General features: G+C 39.9%; 4 protein-coding genes across 4 annotated transcripts in view; 2 read left to right on the forward strand and 2 right to left on the reverse strand.

The window, feature by feature from the left end:
* Nucleotides 1–805: 805 nt before the first annotated feature.
* Nucleotides 806–1,994, forward strand: LOC139630061 (caveolin-2-like). Its single transcript, XM_071493134.1, is given in 4 exon segments — nucleotides 806–1,503; nucleotides 1,505–1,602; nucleotides 1,805–1,866; nucleotides 1,868–1,994. Coding segments are annotated over 4 exon segments (333 nt in total). The 5' UTR covers nucleotides 806–1,417; the 3' UTR covers nucleotides 1,955–1,994.
* A 3,142-nt stretch (nucleotides 1,995–5,136) lies between these two features.
* On the forward strand, nucleotides 5,137–8,564 carry cav3 (caveolin 3). The gene is made up of 2 exons (XM_071493676.1): nucleotides 5,137–5,483; nucleotides 6,775–8,564. The coding sequence occupies exons 1-2, from the start codon at nucleotides 5,367–5,369 to the stop codon at nucleotides 7,114–7,116; spliced, it is 459 nt and encodes a 152-aa protein (XP_071349777.1). The 5' UTR covers nucleotides 5,137–5,366; the 3' UTR covers nucleotides 7,117–8,564.
* Nucleotides 8,565–8,704: 140 nt separating this feature from the next.
* Nucleotides 8,705–17,280, reverse strand: oxtra (oxytocin receptor a). The gene is made up of 2 exons (XM_071493675.1): nucleotides 15,756–17,280; nucleotides 8,705–10,928 (listed from the first exon to the last, which is right to left on the reverse strand). The coding sequence occupies exons 1-2, from the start codon at nucleotides 16,681–16,683 to the stop codon at nucleotides 10,675–10,677; spliced, it is 1,182 nt and encodes a 393-aa protein (XP_071349776.1). The 5' UTR covers nucleotides 16,684–17,280; the 3' UTR covers nucleotides 8,705–10,674.
* Nucleotides 17,281–17,393: 113 nt separating this feature from the next.
* Nucleotides 17,394–19,539, reverse strand: part of rad18 (RAD18 E3 ubiquitin protein ligase) — a 56,672-nt gene continuing 54,526 nt past the window's right edge. The window contains exon 13 of the mRNA XM_071493674.1: nucleotides 17,394–17,565. Coding sequence (XP_071349775.1) covers nucleotides 17,469–17,565 — 97 coding nt within the window. The 3' untranslated portion in view covers nucleotides 17,394–17,468. The remainder of the gene's footprint in view (nucleotides 17,566–19,539) is intronic.

Here is a 19,539-nt window from a genome sequence, read left to right on the forward strand (position 1 = left end):
CTAACAAGTTTGTATCAATTTTAGTTCCTGTGAGAACTGTGAAGAGTGTGTAAAGCTCTTGTAAGATTATGTTATTCAAACTGCACTAGATAGTGAATTGCACAGTGTGCACGTATGGCACACAGGCATTGTGAGTAGTGCCAAAGTAGACAGTAAAGCGAATACAACAGTGAGGGACTATAGTCAGGACAGGTGCTGTCAGTGAAAGAGCAAAGGTCCAGCTGGGATGGAGAATTAGGAGAACAGCTCTTGGCAAGAGGCTGTTGAAGTGGTGAGCAATCTGCTCTTATTGGACCAACACGGCTGACATTGGCTTCATGATGCAAGGAATGTATAATACTGACAGTGGCAGAAAACTCCCACTGATCATCATCATTCCTCCAATACCTGAGGAGGAAGCGAAGGCTGATTTTATACAATTAGCGATGGAGGTTGGACATTTCTCATGTAGGTCTAAATGAGACTTTCCTTGTAGTGTGTCACAGGGAAAATGCCATTAAAGACGAGCCTGTAAAAGTCCATAAAGGCATGCCTCAACAAGAGGCAAGGCAGTCAGCAGTCCACTATGTCCCACCTGGGTGTCAGTGACAAGCCTGCAGAGATTCAAGTGATAAGCCATCCTCCTGCTACACTCTACTCATCCTCCATGTTTCCAATGACAGGACCACAGTCCACAAAGCAGAGACACAGCTCAACCTAGTGGAAATTGACAACCAGATCAAAAGATAAGAGAATGTATGGAAGTGAATGTACAGTCTGAAGATCTGAATTCCATCCAGTGACACAAGTCCCCTGAAGAGTCTTAAGGTAACTAATGTGACCTGTCAGCAGGATTTAACCAACATAAAACACGCATATAAACCTGCACAGGCCACAAACTGAGGTGCAATACATCATTTCTGTCTGTAGACACAGGGAGCTTGACAGGTAAGTAAAAAAAAACCTGCTGCACATGCTCTGCATACCACTCCTCCAGTCTCCATTCAACCACATAATGTAGAGCTGAGCTTAAGAGGAAATCTGTGGCTACGCCCACACACTGACCTTTCTGAGATGATATATGATGATGGGGATAAATGCAGTTTGGAAATAAAATAATCTGTTGCTCATTTTTCTTCTCAGTTAATACCAGCCTCGAAAGTAGATGTGGCAGTCCTACTTAATGCTAATGTGCTGCACAATACTGACCTCAGGTGGACATGATTATACACACAGTACAATTTTTGTTAATTACTTTAAGGTCCTAAAGTTCATACTACATCAAATGATGAAAAAATAACATGTGTGATTAAAAACTCTTCAGTGCAGTACTCCTCACTCTCACGATTTAGTAATATAAAATTTCCATGCCTATATTTTCAGTTCAGAGTGTCAACTTGGGAAAACTGTCCCCAGAAATCACTTACGGTGTCTCTGTATGTGTCTTGAGGTCATGTTTGAGGATGTTATTGCAGAGCCTCCCTCAGTGTGGAGCCTTGATAAAGTGTGGCTGCAGAGTCACGCCCAGTCTGGGGTGGTACTGCTTCATCTCCCTCCTGCTGGCAGGACCGGTCTCACTGGCAGCAGGGCTCCTCTTCGCTGCGCTCAGCTGCCTTCACATCTGGAAGGACTGTTGTTACACTGAGGTGAGGCTGACTTAAAGGCAAGGATAGACTGCTAAACCTTTTTCTGATAAATGTAAATCATTTATTTAAATTCAAAATAGTAACTACTTTTTTCCCCTACTTTTTTTGGCTCCTAAAAGTATTTCTATTTGTTATTGGTGAGATGAGCATGTTTTGTCTACTTCCCTGTATGTCTTCAAGGTTGATCATGCCCTGTGTGCAGCTCCTTCTTATCAACATGCACTGGGACCAGACTGCGTGGAGGCAGCATACTGAGCATTTCCATCAGCCCCTTCTTTGTCAGAACTGGTCGAATCACCATCCATCTGGCAAAAGATAAAGACAGATAGAAAAACCCACTGTCTAAAACAGCTATAAGGAGGATATATATATATATATATATATATATATATATATATAATATATATATTTATATATATATATAATGTAGTGGTAACAAACTAGCATAAATTATGATCTGCATCATAATTGGATGTTTGTGTGTGTTTTTTGTATAAAAATAACAGAACATAATTCAGTTAGCAGCAAAAAAACAAAAAACAAAAAACAAAAACAAACAAACAAACAAAAACAATAGTAATTAAAATACAGAATTGTGCTGACTGTAAAGCAGGAGCAACTGAACAGTCCCCTGGATGGACGAGTGAGTATCTGTGAAAAAGGCAAAATTAGAGCTGCAATAACACTGAAACTGAAATAAAAACATTGTAAATATGTTGAATAACAATAATAATGACTTTCAACAAATGTTTGTCTGTCATTGAATATGATATATAACTGCAATGCATTGTATGTGACATTGCCAAGATTGAAAAAAAATCATCAAAATAATAAAAAAAATAAATCATTACACTGCAGGTCATAAAATAACAATTACAGCAATGTTTTATTGTATTTTATTTTACATTTTAATCTGATTTAACTTTATATTTAAAATGAAAAACAAAAACAGTTTGAGGTGACCCAGTGCACACATCTTCAAATAATATGGTGCAATACACTGCAAAACTGGGGTTACAGTTACAGGACTACGAGTACACATGCACCAGTTTCGTCTGAGAATAGATTTATTTAGACTATATTGTTCTCTGAGTTATAAAGTATCACAGGGGAAAATGAAATAAAAACAGCATGTATTCGGCCTGTGTTCAATTAAAAGACTTTTTCTAAAAAGAGGTGTTAAAAGGCCTTACCACTAATTCACAGTTTTCAACCTGTGAAAACAATGGTTTCATGTTTGTGCCTTTGGAGGCACTTTCCCAATCTGAGAGAATAACACTGCTGACATCATCAGGGTCAAATCAGCCTGGGTTTAGAGACTATAAATTTATAACAGGAAGCCTGTGTTACAAATCAGGAGTGGTGGAATTTAAAGGAAATCTGTGTTTGTCAGGGAGGGTCCAACAAAAGACACCACTGGGTTGCATTATGGGATATGTCCAGTGTTTTGGAGGGTGATTCATACCAGGAAGTAAAGGTGAGCATATCTCTTCTCTGCTTCAAAACTGTCCACTCTTTTTTAAACCTTAAATCTTTTTTGAGTCTCCTAACTTTACAGAATGGAAATAGAAAATCACTGAAGCAACCCCTTGACAAGATGACAAGAGCCTATGTCTGCCAACAGTAATCAGTCATTTTGATGCTCAGGTAAGGCTCTAACATTGCTGATTTTTGGAGGTTACTCAGAATAACTTTCAAGATTAACCCCATAAATAACATAGTCATCTGTAACAATGTACTGCCCTCAGGAATTAACCTGCAAAATAAAAACTTGCATAATAAATAATAAGCAATATTTTGTATATATGTCAACAAAAACACCCAGCACCGTTCAACAGCAAAGGAAGTGGCACCCATATTGTAAACTACCCAGAGTTACTGATAGCCACTCTAACCACTGAGTTCTCCTGTATATAAGTCTAAATATAGGTGTGAGAGCCCTGCATGTCTTCCTATATTAAATGGAAGATAAGAGCCGCTTCGATCTCAGCTTGCATTGACACCCATAGAGGCAGAGGTATGCCCACCATGACTCTCTGCTGAGCTATTTTTGTCCCTCTGCCTCCATACCTAACTGGCCCCTACTCTCTCCACTGCCACGCCAGGAATACTCCTCTAATTGGACTCCTGATCACATGCTCTGATCCTGTTGCACCCCTCCCTCCCCGTCCCTGTCTGCCACCAGGGAACTGGAGCAAGGAATGCCAGACCAGGCTCCGAAGTCACGTTTCTTATACTGTTCTTACACTATACTGATTGAGATAAATAGCTACAGAGAGCTGGGGTGCCATGAACACTTGTACCACTTTTCATAGGGACCTCCTCCTCTCCCCCTCTTTTTGGCAGAGTTTGTTTATACAACGTGCTGATATAGAAAGCTATGACTGATAGCAACAACTGCACAGCTTAAGGAAGACTGAATCACAGTTTTATTTTGGGGGACTATTGAATTTTATGTATTGGACCTTGCTACAGTCTATGCCACAATACATGAGGAGGCTCAGGATTTGCCTTGTGTGAACTTCTTCTATTGTGATTTAAATGAGTGAGTCACTTTATTGTTAAGACTGAGATTAAGAAAATAAACCTGTTAATTAGTGTAACACAGCAAATCATATATTTTCATTTTCCTCCTTCTGAGTCCAAATGACTGAATTACATTTTCTTTCATGCTCACTCAACTCTTTTAAGTGTTCTGTGACATTGTTTCTGCAAAGAACAATTAGTGCATGCAAATGCAGTGTATCTGGTATGCAAAATAGGCAAATCTCTCCAAACAAGCCCTCCAAACTAAACAAAAAAAATAAAAAATAAGAGGCTCAATTTTCCCTTAACTATGAGCAGATAAATAAAACCAAACCATCAGTAAAACAGCACAGTCTCATTACTTTACATTGTTTGTCAACTGTAGGTCTAAAGTGACTTCAGGTGCATTACAGGAACAAAACTACAAAAAATGTATGTAATGTATATAAAAATGTAATAACCAGTGCTAACTCACTTTTATGTTAATGTTTAAATTAGGTTTTAAAAATTAGTGTTTGAACAGTCGTGGTCTTAAGAACTACACGTAGGTCTCTTTGCTACCTGACTTACAGAATCAAACATTATGAAAGAGTTGATGAGTGCTGGTATAGTAACGTGCATTGCAATGAAAATCATTCCTGATTATGAAAGATCACCATTTCAAAATCCACATTATTCAGTATTATGTAGTACAGAAATAACAATGTAAACCTTATATACATAGTAACAGTGGCAAATGCTTTATACATTGCACTTTTTTAGAAGTTAAGCTCAGTATTAGGGCACAAAACACTGCGCCCCAGCTAGAGCAGCCAGAGCAGGAGGGTGTGTTTGTGCCTCACTCTGTGGTGGAAGTTCGTGCCACTGTGCAAACTCTGCCCAGTTAGCCCCACAGCCCTATGTGAAATGTGACACAGCCCTGGGTTCTCCTTTAAGGCATACCTTTTCTGTCTGCGTGCACTACATTGTGTGTCAGTGTGTGTGTGTGTGTGTGTGTGTGTGTGTGGCTTCACTTTCTGTGTGTGTGTGTGCAGGGCGGGGGTCAGGCCTCCATTTTTACCAGGACGTCTGCAGCAGCTGTCCACTGGCATGTCAGCGGGAGCGTCACAGTGGTGATACAGGGGTTTAGAACTGAATTGAAGCGGCTGAGCGCAGTTTGATCCAAGAAGATTTACCCTCACTGTCGGCCTGTCCAGGACCTGCAGCCCCACCACCATGGCGGATCAGTACCAGTACAACACCAACGAGGAGAAGATAGTGAAGGACAGCCACACCAAAGAGATCGACCTAATCAACAGAGACCCCAAGCAGATCAATGAGGATGTGGTGAAGGTTTGTGCAGCATGGAGACAACACCCTGTAACAGAAAGAATTAAGAATGTAACCCCTGTTTTGGCTTGTGTGGAAGCCTGTGGAGAAAATGCATAATGTGGTTGCTAGGAACAAAGACAGGACAACAGGCTATTCCTGTAGCCTGTGCAGAACATTACGGTTATTTTGGGAATGGGGTAGAAGAGTGTGAAACTGATACACTGTGCCACCATGTTTTATTTAGTTTATGCTGTGATTATTGCCATGATAGCACAACAAAACTCTTTCTGTAAAGAAAGGGTCAAATTTACATTTAGATTAGATTTTGTTTAACTGAAGGTGGTTCATGTAAACATGTTGAATGAGGACAGTAAACCATGAGCATAATGTTTAGTGTCTGCATGGCTCAGTTTGGAATGATCTTCAGACCTGGTCATGTCTGTTTCCAGGAAACTATCAAGACACTGATAAAGACTGATGATAATGAACTTTCCAACTCTATGGTTTGTTAACTGTACTCCTAATATTTTAAATTAGCACTGACAGGTCTAATCCATGCAATCATTTTCTGGTGACATTTCCAATTTTTTCTTTTCCTTGCTATACCTTCAAAATAAAGTGAATTGGATAAATCTATTGAAACAGTGCTCCTACATTTAACAACTGTGGACCACATCTGTTATTTCTGCAGAACATTGACGTTTCCTTTGTTGAATTTGACTCCAGCCTTTCATTCAAAGGATGATCTCAGGTTGCTATCTCTGCAGGAAACGGACAGTGAGTCCTCACTTCCCATTCTGATCCAATCCAGTGGTCTGGAAGAAAAAGCAATGTTTTTAGATGTGTGTGTCTGCTTGCCATGACTACTGGGAAGTTAATTCACATTTTATGGCTAAGTTTCAACTGAGAATGCAATGGCAGTACTCCAAAGCACCAGGTGGCACACACTGAAAATTGAGAACAAATTGGATCATTGTTGCTCTTATGCATTTTACATGAGGTGAACTTTGGTTGCTAAAAAATGTGCTGGAATAGAGCTTTTAGAGTGATTTGGACACAGCATTAGAAACCACTCCATAACTTTGCGTGTATGCCAGTACATTTATTATTCTATGAAGTGCAACGAATAATTAGGTTCTCTACAAAAATCCGACCCTTACTCTCTGCAGCTTTCACAAGCCTAATCCTTGCACTTGACATTGGCATGTGCATATTACTCAGAGCCCACAGAGGTGTGGTGGAGGGAGATGGATAAAAGCGGTATGTCCTCACAAATGTGTGTTAATGAAACCTCTTTTAAATTTCTTATTAGGTGGAGTTTGAGGATGTCATTGCAGAGCCAGACGGTACACACAGCCTGGATGGAGTGTGGAAGCTCAGCTACACCACCTTCACTGTGTCCAAATACTGGTGTTACCGCATCTTGTCTGCTGTCTTCGGTATCCCTGTTGCTCTGCTCTGGGGCTTCCTGTTTGCCTGCATCTCCTTCTGCCACATCTGGGCTGTGGTTCCTTGCATCAAGAGCTGTCTGATTGAGTCACAGTGCATCAGCCGCATCTACTCTCTCTGCATCCAGACCTTCTGTGATCCCTTCTTCGAAGCCCTGGGCAAGATCTTCAGCAGGGTGCGCGTAGTAATGCGCAAAGAAGTCTAAGAACTCGCACAGTAGTGTTTCTAGTATGATCGGATGAAGTGTGGTATCTTTTTATACACCAGAAGCTCAGTCCTGGCATCTTGCTTACTTCCTGATACTCCTCCCTTCATAACATGCTGTTCTCCACCCACCCATCCTCAAGCCCTCAGCCCTGAGTCCTTACATGCCTGGTGTGCCTTTTGCCACCAGAAGCTCTGTGACAGCTGCAGCAGGCAGCGTGGTTCATTGACAGCTCTGGCACTCCTGGACGGCTCTGTGCTCCTCACTAAGAGAGAAGAGGGCCGCCTGCCATGAGGAGGATCTGTCTGCCCTCATTTACTTGTATCACAAACATCTCAGATAGTGGCTACTCATTCACAACAATAACAAAAAACTCCCCAACACTGTTGCACCTTTGGATGATGCTGGCTGTATGCATTGCATTTGGCTATCCTTAAAAGTTACGCTGATGCTGTATGTTGCTGTGTCCAATACTGTTTTACTTTGTATTGATTGAGTTGAATTTGACACTTACATGTGTAAATTTAACATTGTTGGAAAAAAACTAACAGAATGAAAGGAATTGAAAATGTCCAGCATTTTTGTCCAGTATTGTCTGATTTCTCTATGTATTCAAAAAATATATTCTGATATATTTCCCTCTTAATTTGTGATGACTCCTCAGTAACTATGAGACCTTCTGGAGACTTGCAGATGTAGCTAAAAAATATGCCTGTAAGCAGCCATGGAGATAATGTTCTTCCTTTTTGTGTAATGAGTGGAATATTAAATTTACTTGTTTGCATATTTCATTCAAGTAAGCATAAACAACTATGGACCTAACTACTGATGGTGTCAACGAGAGACCTCTCCGTGAGACCCATTTTAATGTTCCACCGTGTTAATTTAATTTGAAGGAAAATCATAATACCTTTGCTGCTATTTGTGTACCTGCAGTGTAGAAAGGAAAATATACATAGGCTGAAACTCATTTTAAGACATGTTACAATTAATGAAACTGTCTTTAAGTATATTGAACCACTGGTTCAGTGTTTGAAAGTATAGTATGTGTATTATCTGAAATCTTTCTAAGAGGCTTGAGAAACAAATCAAACATCTTACTTCCGCCAACCTGGAGGCACTAACCTGGGAACTATGACCCACTAGAGGTTGCTGTTGTATATCTTTCATGTGCTTCTTTGATGTGTATGATGTGTACCATTATTGATGGTTCAGTTTCACCACACCCTTCTTTGTTTATAACATCAGTTTGTTTCTTTTGATCAATTCTTTTATTCCATAAAAATGCTAGAAAATGTACAGGTAGAGTTTATATGAGCAGAAATAACACATTGGCGCAAATCATTATTCTGATTAATGAACTGTATTAAAAAGTGTAATTAGTGAGTAAGAGTGATTCATTTGCCAGGTTATGTGGGCAACTTTCATTAAAAAATATTATTAAATGCTTCAATCACTTTCATTTCAGCAGAATGTGGGCAATAATAATAACCAGATGATCATTTAATCTGAATTAAAATTCTCTCCAAAGATTACACATTTTAGGAGAGCACCATATATGGAGGCTGCTTAGAAATGCACACAGATGATGAATCAAATGTTTTATTATCAAAAGAATCAACAGCAATGAACTAATTATGGTATTTCTGCAAGTGATCTTGCACACTACAATACAGAATGAATGTATTTGGTGTCACCAGAATACATCAAATTCTCCACAAATACAGATCTCACAATTGTATTTCTTTATTTTCTTCTTTTTTGTCTTCTTCAAAAGATTAATTAAACTTGTGCAATTACAGACATACTGTGCAATACTGTACACATCACTGCCCTCCACAGTTATTGACATATTACTTAATCTTTGATCATGAAATTCTTGGCCTTTAAAAGATGTATATTACAGAATTTCTCCTGATATAAATTTTCCACTGGAATAAGATTGTCTTATGAAACGTCACAGTGTTAAGTAAATCTAACCCCCTAATTAGAAGTGTGAAATAAAAAGTGTACTGTGGCCGGACAGTTGTTGAAGTCAGATACTGCTTAAAAAGGACCATTTTGAAACTTCATTAATTAATCCTGTAATCAACATAATAATACAATTAAAGCAGATCCTTTGCAATATAACATAGTTAAATATTACCAATATATCTGACCTGTGTGACGTACATAACAATAATCCTTTAAAAGTATCTGAGGGTGTAGTTTGTGGTGTAGTTGTACTTTGTTGTATGTTTGCAGTATTACAGTGTAAGGCGGAACAGAGGCAAAATACCAGGATGATCTGAATAACAGAGCTGGAAAACAAAGTGGAAACCTGAATCAACATTTAGAGCGTCTCCAATAAAACTGAACATTATGGACTTCACAAACACAGTTTTATCACAGCATATTGTGTTGTGCTCTACAGCTTTTGCTTTTACTCAGAACACTACTCATTATTGGCAATGATTATTGATGTGCAGTAAATAAAATAACAAACCAATCACATTCTAGACATCTAATATTTTTGAAACATTTACAGTGAATAGAAAAGCAACTGGCTGAACAACAGCCTCAGACTCAATTAGACTTGCAACAAAGAATGCTATGGCCAGTTTACCTTCATTGTCACATCCTGCAGGATAATGCACCACGTCAATGCAACAATTATTTCCTCAATGTACCTCCAGAGTCACTTTAGTTCAGTGACCTGCACAGTCTCCAGATCTAAAGCCATTAATGCATTTTGGGGCTGAGGCTGAACAGGATGTTCAAAGTTTCAATGTGCTGCCAAAACTTTGAAGGAACTCAGTGACGTTATTGATTCAGAGTGGACAAACATCCCTCTGGAGCACTTCCAGCAACCTTGCCAAGAATTTACTCAGCCTGTTCAGGGGGTGAAAAGAGTCCTAATGAGTATCAGCTAGGTGTAAATAATAACATTGTCAGTGCAGTTCTGCTGCTTTTGCTCTTTATTTCTATTTTAAACTTTAAAAAAAAAAAATTACCAGTGACAACCATGACATCTCACATCAAACAAGAGCCCAAATGACAATTAACGTGTACACAATCCATTGCAAATGTAACAAAGTGGCCAACATGGTACACAATATTTACTACAGGTGAGCAATTTCCTCATAACACAGGTACACAGGATCTGCAAGCTTTGCTGGTGACAACAACTGAATCAAAAGTGTAGATGACCATGGATGACAGAGCTTGAAATATTTTTTTTACTTTGTCTGCCCATGTAAATATATACTGTACATCTAAAACAAGAAACATGTAAAAACAAACAAAAAGATTCAGTGGATTGCTAAGCTTGGTTGATTATTATCTTTGAAGCTTTTATTAACAAAATATCGCCCCTTAATTATAGTCTGTACAACATTTTTCTATTTCACAATGCCATTTACACTTCATACTGTAAATTACTGGAAATAAAAGAATTAAGACTTTTGCTGTTATTCCCCTTCTGGGCCTGAACATCGAGCCTCGGGGCAAGAGGTATCTGAAGGAGTCGATGTGCTGCATATTTTATGGACGACGGCATGTGTGAGGGATGGTGAGTGCTTATGTGGTAGAAGTCTGTGTGATGCTCCTCTGACTGCTAGTGCTCTTAATAACAAAGGTTGAGGAGTTGCTCTTGTGGCTGGAGTCAAAGTCACGCTCACAGCGGCACTGGGAGGACTTGAGGTAGCGAGCGGAGCAGCACAGAAAATTCTGCCTAAGATCCTGGAACAGATGCCCTGCGAAGCACATATAGATCCAGGGGTTACAGCAGCTGTTGAGACTGGCCAGCAGCATGGAGATGATGAAGGGCATGGCTGCAGGAGAGGACAGGGAGAGGAAAGTTACTGTGCTGTGACAACAAAATGGAAGATTTATACTAGGTCTGGGTCAACAAGGAGATTGTTTTCTCAGAGAACGAATAAAGGTGTTAGTGGCTGGCTGGCATCAACTAACATGTAGAGTAACATGTTGCCCTGAAATTTGCTACAGAAGTTCATGTCCTTAAATTGTCCAGTACTTACAGCCTCCTGTTGTGCTTTGTCTTTAGAGCTAACTACCAACTGCTATTTTAGCGCAATAGTGAGAACACAGAGCACAGAAGAACTGAAATAGTGACCTGTTCGAAGTAATAAAGTACTGATTTTCTAAAAAAAGAAGAGCAGGACAAGCGGAAATGTTCCTCACACATTGTGGTGATACATCATGGCAACCTGCGGTGGCACGTTGGATGACATTTACGCGACGTCAACTCCACCATCCAACTGACATTTGGCAAATGAGTTTCGGATTCATGCAATTGGTTTGTATCCTGTATTTAACCTCTGCTTACTGATTGCTAATCTCTCTCCCAGCCTGTCTGCGCTCACACTATTCTCATGTCGCCTCTAATGACGGTCTCTGAGCTCTAGTGAAAACTGTTCAGTGTAAATGATCTCTGGAAGGGCACGAAAGTCACAGGCATGATTAATAAGAACTGATCATCAGCTATTAAGGGTTTGATTTATGAGAGTAAAACATGAGTTTAACTGAGTGTAGATCATTCACTTACCCTTCTACTACAGTGTTATGGGTTTTACAATCTGATTTTTAGTAAGTACTGCGATGTAATGTGTCAGATGTGTCAGAACATGTGAAAATTGTATTGTTACAATGTATTAAATACCAAACTAATGAGAAAGAAAAGACAAATGTATAAAATATTCTACAGGCAGGCAAAGGAGGAAAGCAATGAGTGAATTACGCAGACCTTGCATACATCTGATTCCTTGCATATAGACGAAGCTATGAAGCTATGAGGGACATGGTGGGAGTGAGAGTGCAAAAGACCACATGGTGGTTATCAAGCATTCTCATCAGGGTATATGAGAGCACAGCCTGGATCTAATTTGAATAACATTGGGAACTATCATGAAAAAGAATTAGCTCACGATATCTTTCACAAGGGAATGATAAATCACACAGCCAATGAAAAGGCAGAATATTCATCCCCTGGGTGGTGCATCTGTCTGACTGTCAGAGCTGATTCTGGCTGGCCCAAAAGACTCTTCAACAATTCATTAATGAGAACACTAAATGATGATACTTGTTCCCTCAAGATAAACAAGCTTCAGCAGTAATCTAATTTAGATTTGTGCATTAGATGATATCAAGAAGTAAAACCGTTTTGAAAGATATTTCCATAAGACACTGTTTTGCTTTTCTCACTGCTTGTGAGGAAACTATATAGAAACTGACCTTTAAAAAATTAACACTTTGAGATTGAACACTGGGCTTTGTGTCTATCAAGCACTTAATGCAAATCAATAGTACTCTGAGTGGGAGTCGGTGTCCAAGCGCACCAGGCTCAGCAGGGGAAGATGTCTGTGTTCACAGATTTTTTTTTTTGGGGGTGGACAGGGGGAGGGCGTTTATTGTGATTGTCTGAGTCAGGGTTTAACCTTCAGGTGTTTTTGTCCTCTACATAATGAAATCTGTCTGGCTGTTAAATGTGAAATCATAGACACTGCCGGTGTCCCTCTGACAAAGCTTGGAGGAATGGGGTATTTAACCATCTTCTGACATTTCCAAATAATCGTATTGATAAGCCTAACGAGGTGCTAAAGATGGAAAACTTCCAATCTCTAAAAGGTCCCAGCTCTTTCACAGTAAAGTTAAGCTTTGAGATGTGATAAATCAATCTCAGTCGTTTCGGAGGAGCTTGGAGGTATGATGCAATTTGGTGTTTTGTTCATGCACTTTTAAAATTACATCGATTGGCTTGAGGACAACATTGTATTTAAAATTTAAAATTTAAAGACCAAAAGTGTGTGTGGGCTACTACACCACAATGAAGTTATTAGACCTGGCCAAGAAATAGTTTGCACAAAGTCTGAAATGTCTTTGACCAGAACCAGGCTAGCTGTTTCCCTCTGTTTCATGTCTTTATGCTAAGCTAAGTAACCAGCTGCTGTCACTTCATATATACAGCACAGCTGTGTGAGTTGTATCAATCTTCTCATCTAATGTCCAACAAGGAGAAGAATAAGCACATTTCCCAAAATGTCAAACTAAGAAATTGAACAATTTATGCATCTGGTTGTTCTGGGGATTTCTGAGTCATTCATAGCAGAGGACATGATTGCTTTAGTAATGAGCCAGGGTGGAGCATGTGCAGGAGTCCGCATGTAGAATCAGGCAAGAAACTAAGAAACTATGCTAGTGCATCCTGCCTCAGCTAAGAGTGGCCTTTTAAAGACAGACAGCTATGTTTTAAGTAGTAAACTGCCATTTATATTGAAGCATCTGCTTGACTAATGTTGAAAATGGGAAATAAAGATGTTTTTATTGGATGAGTCACAGAAGAAACCATAATATTATGTGATGGTGCCAATCACTCAGAAACATGGTGAAATGATTTTTTTCCTGCACTATACAAAAAAAAAATGTAAAAAATTTTAAAAAATTAAAAAATCAGTTTGCATGAGTGTGGTTTTATAATAATGTTTTGTTTTATGAAAGTCTCATGTAATATGGACACATTCAATTGTAACATAAAATAAGATAATCATATAAAATTGCCAATATAGTATGATAATCTGTTTTTGAGGCCTGTTACCTAAATATTTGTCATAGGTCTGCAGGTTACCTGTCATAGTCATTGATAAGCATTAATAATCAGTTGGCCCTCACTGATAATCCTTCACTACAGTACAAACTGTTTCAAAGACACAGTCAACAATCAACAATTAAAACAAATGGTCAAAACCTGTTTTCACTTCCAAATTGGTAAGTGCAACTATAGAATCAGGCCTATTAACCTTATGTTTTCTGAAACTGTTTATGGTTTCTTTACAACATGAATGTCTGAAAAACATTTCTGCAGCATTTTCAAAGAGCTTCCTGCTCTAAGCTTTTTGCTCTGGGCTTATTTTGCTGAGTATAACTCTAATGGACACTTTATCTCCACAGACACAGGTGACACTCCAGTCTATCTTTTGTACACAAACACGGGCACGTGTCACTGCCACTTCTGGCCTTTCTGAGTGCTGCTCACGTGGAAGAAAGCCATGAGACATCTGCACTCATCCAGGCTCTGCAACACAAAATGAATTAATCACTTTCTTTTTCAGTCAAAGCACTTTTTCTGCTTATCTTGCTCCTCTAACTTTGAATATGGTTGTGAGACGTAGCATCAGAGCCCATTGCTGTCAATTCATCAATGCATCAGGCAATATGCCTCCTCTGTGTTGGAAAATTGTCTGACAGCTAAGTGCATTGTGCAACTGTTAAGCTCCAGTGTGTAAATAGCTTGTGTGTGTGAACAATGCAGCTTGAGGAGAGTGACAGCTACACATAGCCAGTCAGCTGGAACCCCTTACACAAACCTGCAGAAGCAAAAGAAAAGAATTACGGCCTGCAACACCAAAGTCTGTTTACTCGCTTCTTATCAAGAAACTTCCTGACATTATTGTCTTATTTTTAGCATGCGTAGTGTTTGCTTTATTTTAGTCTGTTTTTTTTCTGAGGAACTACTATTTACACCACAATTTTAAGTGATGGAAACTGTCTGAAGAACAGGGTTTGTGTTGTCTTTGGAGAAATTCAGATACAGACTTTTATTTTTACTATTATTCCTGGAATGTGTGGCTCTAATTAGATTTATTATTATTTCAGTAAAACAAAGGTTCCCAACAAAAAGACAAATTAGCTCTCAAATTAAACAAGGGAAATACATATTTGTTGTTCCTCTACCTAAATGCAACTAAGGAATGAATGCACCACAGAGAGCAGTCTTTCAAATGTGGTAATACATTGTCAAGTCAAATTGGCACATTAAGTCTTTTGCGGCTATATGGGTGTGGCCATGGCCCGGCAGGTCGATAAATATAGGGGGGCACGTACAGTAGATGGCCGCTTAGTGGCCTATTGTGGTTAAATGTCAATGACACACTCCAACGTGCCTCACAGGCACAAACAGGAGCTGCTTGGTGCGCGTTGGCGCACACTAATTAGATTAATGATTAGCCATCAGTCGGGCTCTGCAGCTTGAGGAAGGTCAGGGGAAACTTGGAAATCTGGAACTTGGAATCCCGTTTGCAGCTTTTTGCACTTTAAGTCTTTTTTTTTTTTTCCTTCTTCTTACCACACAGCAGGTGTTTTATTTTACTTAATCTCAGAATTAACATACATGAAAAACAAAAATAAAGTCTAGTTTTTCCTGCCGTGTGTCAATCATTCATGCAAACAACAAGCAGCATCAGAAAACATTAGATTAATAAACTTTTTTCCCGTTAAAATTCCGTTAAAATGTTAACGGAAAAATATCCGAATTACTCAACTATCACATTAAATGGTGAATATACAATACCAAGAAAATGTAGAAAACAGAGTAAACAAGGCTGTTTGTGCGGCCTCAGTTTGCTCTAAGTGGAAGATCAGGCGCTCACATACTCACGCGTAAAGAGCACTGATGCACACAGCAGGAAGGATGACACAAATGTTTCCACACATTCAATTGTCACGGAAACGGCGTACGAAAGGAAGGCGTCGTAGAATATAAGTGTATAAATTAAATTGTGCGAATTATTATGAATATATTATGAGCACATCAGCCTTTGCGCACTGGCGCGCACTCGGTGTCATATTTTAAAAAATCAACCTACCCTCACGGGGCGCCGCTGGATCCCACGCAGACCACATCTGGACGGAGAAAAAGGGGGTCCAGCAGACGATGTAAGCCAGGACGATTACAAAAGTCATTTTCACAGTGGTTATCTTCGCCTTGGAGATGAGCTTAACGCTGCTCACACGGGCCAGTGTGTTGCATTTGGAGGTTTTGGGCGTCAGGCTGATACACTGTTCCCGCCTGGTTTTCAGTCTAAAGTTTTGCCATATTTTGAAGCTTATCAGACCATAGCAGATGCTCAGTATGGCCACTGGAATGATATATATGGTGAGGCTGATCCATGTGATATAAGCTTTGGCTCCCCAAGGCTTCACGAAGTCGCCCCAGCAGTCATACACTCCTGATCCGACCGAGCCAACCTCTGTCAGGGAAAAGATAAACATCTGCGGGATGCTGAAGAGCAGGCTCAGGACCCAGGAAAATATGACATAGAAACGGTCTTTTCTCCTGTGCAAAGAACGAAGGGGCTGACAAATTGCCAAACACCTGTCTACGGACATCAGAACTAACATGTAAGTGGACGCGAACATCCCAACGACCTGCAGGTACTTCACCAATCTGCACAAAATGTCCGGTCCATAGAAGCGAAACGTAATGTCCCAGATAAGTTGAGGGAGAACTTGAAATATGGCTACAACGAGATCGGCGATGCTCAGGTGCTTCATGAAGTAATACATACGAGACTGGCTGTGTTTGGTGGTGTGGATGGCCAGCAGGACGCACAGGTTCCCCGCCAGCGCCAGAAACAGCACCAAGGCGAGCACAGTCACCTCCACCTTCGCCACCTCCTCATTCCGCTTCAGGGGATTCGTCTGATTCAACCCACCGGTACCGTTAAGGAGACTTGAGTTCCTCCAGGAGTCGTTGAATTGCCAAAAGTCACTTTCATTTGAAATACTTTCCATTGCCGCAGTCTTGTCCTCTGCAGATGCGTCAGAGTTGTGCAGTCATGCAATGGCTGGAAGAGGCACCTGGAGGGTCTGAAGTGATAAACTCTTCCCTGTGTCCTCACAGGTGACGGGGCGAAGGATGAGATATGGCGAGGCTCAAAACATTTCCTTTTTTCAGATTTTCTTTTTGTTGAACCTCAATCGTCCATGCTTTCTAAAAAAAAACAGAAGACGCATGAATCCACGGGGGAGATAATGTTTCCAGTTTTCTAAACAATATGAAGCATTAGATGAAATATGGGCGCCAGGAGTAAAGTAAACCTGAGGTGCAGAAGGCTACAGTGTGGACATGCAAAAGAGCAAAATTAGGGTCTGAAATGCGCTAATAATGCACCTCAGTGGTCAAAGATAAGTCTCCAAAATCAGTCTGGGTAAATCCAAAAGAATTTGCAGGGTCCTGGTCGAGCAGAAATATATAAATATATATGCCTTCAAAATCTAAATTGAAATCTGGAAATTAAACAATCAAAACAAAAAGAAGATGCTGCGGAGACTGACAGCCCCACCATCATCTCTGGTAAGAGTCAGAATGGCCAGCGCAACAGCACATAAGACCCTGTTGTATCTGTCCCCACTTCAGTAAATTACACTAAATCGTCTTACCCATGGCCACCACTAGGTGGCGATTAGAGCCATTCATCAAAAACCTCCCTTTCCTGCTCTGCAGCTCTGAGCCTCAGCCCTCTTCAGAGCATGGACCCCCAGATCTGCTGTGAACCCCATTTTATAACCAGCAAACGTCACCTGAGAAGATTGTTGTGGTCAGATATGACATGGTGCACGGTTACAAAGCTGTCCACAGTAATACTGGAGATGACCCTGGCTGCACAGTAAGGCCTGTGATGACAAAACAAATGACAATGTAAGACAGTTCCACATTGTGTTAAAATCTGGGGAGAAAATGAAATATTTTTTCTGGAGGATTGTAGAAGTTCTGGAGGAACCAGCGACCAGCGTTTGTTTTGAACAGAGTTTAAATAATTAAATGTTGCAGGTAAATAGGGCTATTGAGATTAATTATTAAGGTGGTGTGTTTGAAGTAGTTTCTCATTAAATTGCATGTTTAGCGTTATAACTCTAAACTAAACCACGATTCAAGAGTAAATGTGCTCAATAGTGGATGTGATCAAGGCAACGCTGAAGCTGATTTAGTGATTATCAAAGGCAGGGTGTGTTTGTTGGCACATCAGGTATTTGAGCCATAAGCTTTTCCAGGAGAGGTAGACCAAAGAAAGCCCTGCACACGTTCCTAGAAAATCACCTCAGGTGCTGTCAGCATGTCTTTTTTATTGTCCATTTCAAATGGCATCGTAGGCTAGATTCATGACTCAGTCGCTTAAAGCTCTGGAAAAGTCTTATTGAGCTACTGAGGATTCAAGCACACTGTCAAAAAATGACAAGAATGACATATTCATTTTAGATACAGTATATTATATGGTACTGATGATCAACAGGTTATTTTAAAAGAAAAGTGACAATGATTACCTCCTACACATGGGAAAGAACGAACAACCATACAAAGCTGAAATTTTATTGGCAGTGTTGTGTGATGACCATGTTAAAGTCCATCTGCTACATTCCAGTGATTCCTGTGAACACACATTTCTACCCTCTTCCCATTTGTGCTGTGAAGGTGCTCTGCTCCACTGCAGTTGAGGGAGAAAAATGGCAGCAGTGATTATTGTTACTTAATTGATGAGTGTAATGGTGTAACGCATGATAATCATTTTAACAGCATGAAAAATATACAATATAAATACAATATACAATATAAAAATACACAAATACAACCTCCATGTAAAACTACTGTCAGTGTCAGTTCTGCCGCTACCCTGTGGCACAGAAATAATATACATCATAAACTATGTGACACCACACACTTTGTAGATGATGACTGTAAGTACTAGGGGTGTTGCAATATACCATATCTAGGCCCTGAGGCTCGTTTGTTCAGTTCATCTGGTTGCCTTGTCATTATCCATTAAGCGCTATTGTTCTTTTTGTGCGCTTTTGTACAGTTATGGTTACAGGCTCATTCTCTGCCTCCCTACACTCATATTCGAGACTGTTCTCTTTGTCAAGAAGAACCAAGACTAAATACTCATTAACTTTTTCATGACTGTAAATTTAGGAAGATGGTAGTGTAGTTAGAAGTATTTAAAAGTTGGCTTTGTCTGTTACTGTGCAGCTCTTTAAATTTCCAGGAATAGAGTCAATCCCTGTGGGAAAAGGCCTCCGGTCCTATCTATGCCAGAGAGTCATTCCCCCTTTTTGTGGCTTTGGGTTTGGAAAATGAAAGATCCACTGGAATTTGAAAGACTGCAGATGATGAAGCACTGACTGGAAAGTAAGAAGACAAGGAAAAAGACGAATAATGATAGATTACAGCTAATGACGTGACTTGTGAATTTGTCCATCACGTGTTGAAGTTGAATGTCGGAACTCCTACTTTAAATTCATTTTTGTATCATTACAATGTTCCAAGTTTGCCACTGGTTCTTCACATTACGTCAGTAGTTTGAAGTCAACTTCCTGGTGATAACTGGCTTGAAATTGGTTGCAGGAGTTGATGGGGAGCACCTCAACACAGCATCAGTTCAGGATAATTTCAAACCTTTTTATTTGTGGAAGAAGTGGAGGTTCTACTTCGTCTGCAGGTTCCCCTGAAGGATACACCTTCATGTTCTGCATCTTTGGAAAGCTCCAGTCCCCAAATCTTGATACAGGTGCAGTGTCAGATTAGGGTGTGACTTATATAGTGCATTCAATGAATCCTCAGTCTCAATCTGTGGAGCTTTGGTCTGCATTAGT

This window comes from Trachinotus anak, unplaced genomic scaffold, assembly GCF_046630095.1.
Source record: "Trachinotus anak isolate AG129_WGS33_773 ecotype Australia unplaced genomic scaffold, CSIRO_AGI_Tana_v1 ptg000013l, whole genome shotgun sequence".
In the NCBI taxonomy this organism is placed as follows: Eukaryota; Metazoa; Chordata; class Actinopteri; order Carangiformes; family Carangidae; genus Trachinotus; species Trachinotus anak.